The sequence below is a fragment of the Amblyomma americanum genome, chromosome 10, assembly GCF_052857255.1.
Source record: "Amblyomma americanum isolate KBUSLIRL-KWMA chromosome 10, ASM5285725v1, whole genome shotgun sequence".
NCBI lineage: Eukaryota > Metazoa > Arthropoda > Arachnida > Ixodida > Ixodidae > Amblyomma > Amblyomma americanum.
Window position 1 is genome coordinate 71,386,411 of NC_135506.1, and position 7,943 is coordinate 71,394,353.

The following is a 7,943-nucleotide window of genomic DNA, read 5'->3' on the forward strand; positions in this document are numbered from 1 at the left end:
TGCCTCTGTTACAACTACAGTTTATCGGTTCATGTTAATCCATATATGCCTGCCGTCCAACATGTAGAACCCCACTTTTTTGCTCAGTCAAACTTATGCTATAACTAACTGTGCAAGAAAAAATAATTTTGCACATTGTCATAACGAAATCATCATATGTGATTAGAAATGTGTTTTTAAAGTTGACAGATCTTTGAAGCTTTACCACATATAACAGGTAGCGAACTTGCTTAGTACCCTACATTGTATTATGGCTCAAAAGTTTGTGTTGAGAAATATAGTTCCACCAATAGAAGGTTGATTATGAAATGTGAATGAAATAAATGTTTTATATTGAAAGATTTCAAACTTTTCATATTTCTGAAGTTTCGGCATATATGGGTTAAATGTGCAGGTAACACATTCACAGCTGATTGAACGAACCACTCCTGCATTGTAGAAGGAAGTGTGGATAAAGAAGACAACAAAAAAAGTTTCACAAAGGAAATAAACACAAACCACAAAAACGAATGCACCAAGCAGCATGAAAATGCATTCTACTCATGTTTTAAGTATGACTGCAAGTGTTTAAAAACCATAGATGCTGCAACTATGATCAGTTTTGTAGTTTGCATATACTAAGAGTGTCAAAAGGTTGCAAAACATGAATGCACAGTTGAAAGTGCACCGATGCTTTACCACTCGAGGCACCAGGCCGTAGGACTGCCACCGCTGCTTTTTTTTAATACACAGAAGAGCTCTAGTTTTGCATTCACCCATCGCCCTTTGATTTCACAGGTTTGAATTCTGAGCAGTGACTGGACACAGGTTCAAGTTGGGAGGATTCTTGAATTGATTCTGTCACTTTATCACATGCCATGTAAATAGAGTCAATCATGAAAACAGTGTTGGAAGAGGACCCTCACAGGCACGAAATGTAGATGCCAAATGTGATCTCGATCAAGAGTGTGTCGGCGATGCTTTAGTATAATTTGGCCAAATGTCACACACTCCACAATCTGGGGTCACTCTTAGGAAACTTATTAGGAACACCTTTTTCCTTATTAAAGAAAAAAATACAGCTTCAAGAAAATGCCTACCATTGCACCTCAGGAAAACCTCGAGGTGCCTTTTGATTTTCCCACAAACGGTACAGCATGCCAGATTAAAGTGCCTCTTTGAACAGGAGTGATTAACACGTGACATATATCCATATTAACATAGGCAAATTATAAAGCATGATTTCATAAAATACAAGACCACAGTCTGTTGCAACAATCAAGGAATATGCAGCGTACATGGTAGTAACAGCTGACACACTTCAACCAGCTGCACTGCACCGAGGATGCTGAAAAAAAACAGTGACTTTGCAGCAAGTAAAAGAACCTACAAATATTCTGAGCAACTGCACAAGTTTTGATCAATGCTGTTCAGGAAAAGTATGCAGTTAGCAGCATACTATATATTATCTGTAACACTGCCTACTCACCAATGCTGATAACAATGAAAAATATCAGAGAAAAAAAATTTCATAGGTGCAAGATGTATTTTTAATTATTGCCATTTTTGATACGATTAAAAAGCATGTATTTCACTATGGCAAAATTCTAAGCAGGTGTGTGTAAAGCGATTGTTCTATGCTACGACAGCTACAACACATGAAAGTGTCTGCTAGACAATCTGCACCACAGCACTAAAGCACTTTTGTTCACATCTGCTCGAATCTGGTGATGTTAATATTATTGGGAGCTTTGTGGAATATTGTGTTGCCAATGGGAGTTAAGTGTAACCAAATACACACAAGTGGGGCCCAGCAGAATATGGCAACAGAATAAAGGGAAGAGGAAATTGTTTGAACTCGAGATTCAAGGACTAAAATGTATGAAGTTGCTCGTTTAAAACATGCCAATCAGTTTTGCTGTAGACGTTAAAATGGTAAAGTTGCGGTTATGCTCAGGCTTCTCCTCACTGCATAAGAGAAATGCAAAGAAACTCGTGATGTCGTTGTCGCCAACATTTCAGATTTTCGCTGCCTCTGCCCACATACTGCCATGCGTTGTACGATGTCATCATACAACACGCCATGAGCTTTAACCTCAGTGATGTTAAGTGTTCTTCCTTCATGCTTCACTGGAAATGTAGCGCCGCCGTACAGGCCGTCATCAGTGCAGACCCTGGCTGGCGTTCTACACTGCGGAGAAGCCTCAACGCTCAAGCTGCTTTATTTGGTGATTATGCCGTCATTTCAAATGTTAGCACAAAAAGACTTCTGATGCTTTATCTGCAAGTTTAACACATTCGACCCATATAAGCTCTTCGAAATCGAAAACCCTTTTAATCTCTTTATTTGGTAATTTGTCATTGAATTACAATTTATCTCACCTTGGAGGTTTCCGCAATATACATTTGACAAGCAACAAACTTTCGATCCGTCACAAGGTTTCTATACTCACTTGTGAACATGATCACTATTCAGCTTCTCAAGTAAATGGAGTTAATACAGAGATAATACTGGATGAGCACCTTAATAAGCAGGAAATATACATGGTAAACACAATCTCTGGAAGCCATTTGGACAGCTGTTACACATCCTACAATCTCTAGCCCTCAATATTGTTTGTAATCTGGCTTCACTAGTCCGGCAAGGTACCATATATAAAGCTCAACAAAAGTACCAGGCAAGTCTTGCCTTCCAGGTACTCGATGACGCTCTGTAAGTTAGCGTCCGAGCGTTGGTGTTGCACGAGGTGGTGGTTGGTTATCGGTCCCAAAAACGCATCCGCATTGTCTTCTTGCGGCCGGGTGTAGACAGGGTAGCGTGCGATGGTGCGCTTTCGTTCAGACACCGCGATGACGTCGAACTCCCGGAGGCGCAAGCTACAGCGAGTTATATGACCTGAGGTGCGTTTTAAGGTTATAAGCCAATACAAAACGGTTTGGTCACTTAATGCTTTGGATGGTCTACTGTATGATCAAGGGCACCAAAGTTCTGCATTGTCTCGGTTTATTGCAAGCCGCTTCTTGGCTGCCAAATACCTGGCCTTGGCCTTCGACGAACGGAAGGAGTAAGACGTGCTAGACCCATGCTGCTTGCATCAGGGTGGACCTCTTGTTTCCGCTTCTTCATTGAAATGCCGGCGACTGAACGGGACAGGAATTGGCGCTGAAGTTCATTGCAAGCTTCCCGTTGCGGCGCATCCCATTTCAATGTCACGTCTGCCTTCCGCAGCTAGTTCAGTGTTCAGAGACACGTGTTTGTCAAATTGCCGGTAATACAATCAAAGTCCCAAGAATATGAGCACAACTTTAGTGTAGTAGTGAAGCGGATCGTTAGACGAAATGTCCTCTGATCGGGGAAAGGCATAATAAAACTGAAAAATAGATGCCGGCCAAAATAAAATAATAAAACCAAAAAAAGTGTTTCGGGAACAGAAACCTTGTTTTTTTTGTTTTTACTTTTTTTTGCAGCGTTCATTTTTTGGTTTTTAATTAGCACAGCTTTAATACCGCCCGGCTATATATATAATTATAATTTGTTTTGGGGGAAAGGAAATGGCGCAGTATCTGTCTCATATATCGTTGGACACCTGAACCGCGCCGTAATGGAAGGGACAAGGGAGGGAGTGAAAGAAGAAGGGAAGAAGGAGGTGCCGTAGTGGAGGGCTCCGGAATAATTTCGACCACCTGGGGATCTTTAACGTGCACTGACATCGCACAGCACACGGGCGCCTTAGCGTTTTTCCTCCATAAAAACGCAGCCGCCGCGGTCGGGTTCGAACTCGGGAACTCCGGATCAGTAGTCGAGCGCCTTAACCACTGAGCCACCGCGGCGGGTCCGCCCGGCTGCGGAATTAAATTGCGCGGTAGCAGTTGCTTTCTGTGGGCTGAGAGTACTCCATCTGTGGCACTTATATGACTCAGCAACAGTAGCTCCTTGATGTCCAAGAGGCACTTACATGACGTCAAGATTATCCTTCACGGCTTGATTGCTTTTATAAAACCCGAAGCCTTTTCAGGTGGACCTCAAAAAAGTGAAGGCACCGACGTCACCTGGTGCACTAGACGTATTTGTCACTTCAGGTGTGATAGTTCTGCATTCATTACCCGTTGGAAAGTCGCTCGCGCGGAAAAGAGTCCGGTTGAAACACTCCCACAGGTTCCACTCAGCGTCCTCCGAAGAGAAACACTTGGTAATGCGCAGCCGCTTCAGTGCGTCGTTGATGCGTCAGCGGGCATCCCCCCGACGCAGTCACCTATTTATTGAAGGTGCGAAGAGCACGTAATTGGACAAAGTTCGGGTTTAGGGCTCTGGCTGCAGAGCAACATGCGCGCTTTGCACACAATTAAAACCCTCAAAATCAACTACCACCCAGGTCGGTGGCATGATAAGGAGCATCACTAGACAGAACCAAGGCATGAAGGGAAGAGGACACACGTAGACTTGTGCAAGCCCTCATTATTAGCAGGGTCACAATAATCTCCTCTGCCACACCCTCAATAGAAGGCAGGAAGTCTAAATCGACATCATCATCAGAGCTGCCTACAAAACAGTGCTAAGGCTTCCTACCACCATTTCAAACGAGCCGTTATAGAAGCCCTCGGCTTTCACAACACCTATCAGGAACTCAGAGGTGCGATCCTCGTCTCTCAGAACACAAGGCTCCAATCTACAGCAGCAGGCAGATGCATTCTTCATATGACTAGCACCCCGGCGAATAGGGACGTTTTAAAAATCGAACAAACGCTACCGTACCACAAAGGGGATCACTTAATGGTTGCATCAGTATCTAAACATACAGGATTGATTGTGAATGTAATACGAATTTTCTGGGAAAAATAGATTTATTGATTGGACCTGTACAAATGGTCAAATACTTAAATATACTCTCTCCCGCATCAATACACTTGCGGAGACGTGCCTGCCCCGCCTGGAAGGCACCCTGAAAGTCCTCGACGGGAATGTCTGTCAGGAACGCTGTAGCGTGCTTTTAGATGTTTTCCACGGTCTCCCACTGCTTTCCTTTCAGCGCTCTCTTTAGTCGGGGAAAAAAAAAGTCGCACGGAGCCAAGTCTGGGTTGATAGGGTGATGGGGGACAATTGGTGTGTTGCTCCGGGCCAGAAAGTTGGCAACGATGAAGGACGTGTGGCTGGGGGCATCGCCATGGCGGAACTTGACCGTGTTTTTCATATCAAGTCAGCCCTCACGCACGCGCCCCGGTGCTTCAATCTCTTGAGCATCTCCGGGTAAAAGGCTGTTTTTAGAGTTTCTCCCTGCGGTTCAAACTCAAAATAGACAATTCCTGGAGCGTCAGAGAAGACAATGAGCATCGTTTTTATGAGAGACTTGCTCATTCGCGCTTTCTTGGGTGGGGACATGATTTTGTGTGCCCCTCGCTGCTCTGCCTTTTCAATTCTGGGTCGTCCTCGACCATCCAGGATTTGTCTCCGGTTACGACAGAGTTCAGAAAGTGCGGATCATTTTGAATCACATCCAAGAATTCTTGAAAGCACAAAACTGGAAATTCTTTTTGATCTTCCGTCAACACTTTTGGCATAAGCTTCGTGCAGACCTTGCGCATTTGCAGATCCTTGGTCACTATTCCATGCACCGCAAATGTGGACATGTGTAAGGTGTCAGAAATTTTCTGGATGCTCAATGAATGGTCAGAACGCAAGTCTTCGTGCACACAATCCTCATTCTCGTCGGTTATGGTCGTTGTTGGGCGTCCAGAACGGCGTTCGTCGGCGTCCTGTTCCCGGCCCTCCTTGAACGCCTTGTGCCACCTCCCGGACTGTGACCTTGAAATGCAGTCGTTCATGAAGGCCTCTTGAAGCATCTGGAATGTTTTGGTTGCATTCTTTCTAAGCATAACGCAAAACTTGAAAGCGTATCGCTGTTCAAGCGAACTCTCCATCGCGCCCTGTTATCCTATCGCACTGCTCGGATTAAACTGGCGACCGGCTGCGTTGGCATGGCAGAGCCCTCGCCACATCTTCCGACCGGTTTTACCGCGCTATCATGGATAGTCGTTTCATAATAAAAGCATGCGCATTATTTTCATAATGGACCTTGCATGCACCATGAATTGCACGTGGGAAGGCGTAAGGCTCGAGTGGAACGTTTGCGACAAAAACTCAAGAATGACAATTATGCCACATGCGTGGATGCTGTGGCATATCTTGGTGGGGGCGCATTCGTCATACCAGTGGTAGACCACGTATGCAAACAACTAGTAACAGCCTCGATTAGGGCAGAAATCCCTGCAATAACTGATGTCATAGCTGTGCCATGGCTATTAAACACAAGGACAGATTCGGTAAAACGGCCAACGGTTTCACAAAACCGCAGCGAGCCTGCCGTGATTGTATAGCCGGTAGACCCCCGAAAAAAGCAGTAGAACTCCATGCTGCTACCTCTTTAGAAAAACATCACCGAATTTCTCGGACACCGGGTCATGCAGGGTTGGGGGCAATGAACCAGTTCATTAACAACATCAAGCGCTGATTAAGTGAGCAAGCCCTTCCCATCCTCAACTCACACCCCTTGCGTCCACATATAGCAAACCACTAGAAACACTACGCCTTAACCGCTGGATATATCCTCCACCGCACAAAAAGATAAACATAGTTAATTCATGCGTAGCCTGGCGACAAATACAGACACTCACTTTGAAACCTACATAAATGCAGTAAAATGTATCCAGCTCAACTCCCTGACACCTGCCACTGACATGATGCAATGGCACATGTTTCCGCTTTTCGTGGGGGTGTGCGGACAAACCTGAACCTTTAAAGACGACACATACGTCTTACGAACAGTATGGAAGGCTCAACTGACTAGCGTATCCTTGGAAGATCAGCTAACGCTCATCGACCAGGTTCGTGAAGCAGCAGCTTGGACCACTGGAGTTCTGGAATGAGGGCTCCACCTATCTGATCGTCAAGCAACTCTCAAGACCAGTTTCTCATTAAAGTTTATTCTCTCTCCGCTTTTCTCGTTAGATTACAGCCTTATCGTCATGAGGACAAGGCGTGAAGCTCTTCTTGTTAGCCCCCCTTTCTTCGTTCCCCTTCCTTCTCTAACCTGCAATGCTCCGGCCCTAAAACATCTCGTATCTCAGAGAGACGGAGAGTCTCTATAGCTTGGTCGAAGCATGGTGTTTGTGAGCAGCGCCACCTCAGCATGCTCTATTCTTTTGAAATCTTCCATTCTGCCAGCGGTCAGGGAAACTTTTCATGATATGGACAAAGAACCAAACTCACCGAGAAATTCATTTTTCTTCAGAGGGAACAAGTGAGAGTGATAACTTGACCTTCTTGCAATATCGTTATCTGCATCGGCTGACTCGTGAGTTGAAGCGTGGTACTAAGTACAGTGCTTTCACTGCCCTGGGAGTGAGTTCATGTGTGTATCTAACTGCTCAACATTCCTTCCCTGGGGCATTGATGTGGCGTATAGCGATCGTGCTTGAACAGACTATGTTCGGGGCACGGCAGTATGCCACACGTGAAACTTCGGCATTTGAGAGCTGTTCAGAGAGAGGACATTGTCGAGAGTTAGCCCTGCGCGGCGAGTCAATCAAGGTGTAACTGGCGAAGTGGCCCTTTATGTAGGCAGTGACGTCTTGGCATGAGAAGACGCAAAAAAAGTGAGATTTTGTCAAATTTTCTGTAGTCAGTGGTAAGGACGGATACAGAATATTGCGTATGAAATGCTTCGTTGTGCGCCAGACGTCCGAAAGTTTTATATCACCGTCTGGAGACGTTTGTTTCACTGACTGCGGCCTTCAGAGAAAACTTTTTCAATTTCCTCTACGACAGATTAGAGGCTTGGTTTGGGCGAAGACCATTGGCTGCGTTAATTAATTCTAAAAACACCTGCAACGTGGCAAACTTGGGAGGAGTATCCGACCAAAGCAAGCGGAATCCTGAAGGATCAGGAGCACACTGGCGATTCAAAATT

General features: G+C 45.1%; 1 protein-coding gene across 1 annotated transcript; it reads right to left on the minus strand.

Annotated features, from left to right (window-relative positions):
* Positions 1–5,328: 5,328 nt before the first annotated feature.
* LOC144108392 (protein GVQW3-like) lies at positions 5,329–5,817 on the minus strand. The gene has a single exon (XM_077641639.1). It carries the CDS (start codon positions 5,815–5,817, stop codon positions 5,329–5,331), a length of 489 nt encoding a protein of 162 aa, XP_077497765.1.
* Between the last annotated feature and the right edge of the window lie 2,126 nt (positions 5,818–7,943).

Bases quoted from the DNA above. Each gene is read 5' to 3' on its own strand.
- LOC144108392 (XM_077641639.1), bottom strand. From the start codon at position 5,817: ATGCTTCAAGAGGCCTTCATGAACGACTGCATTTCAAGGTCACAGTCC.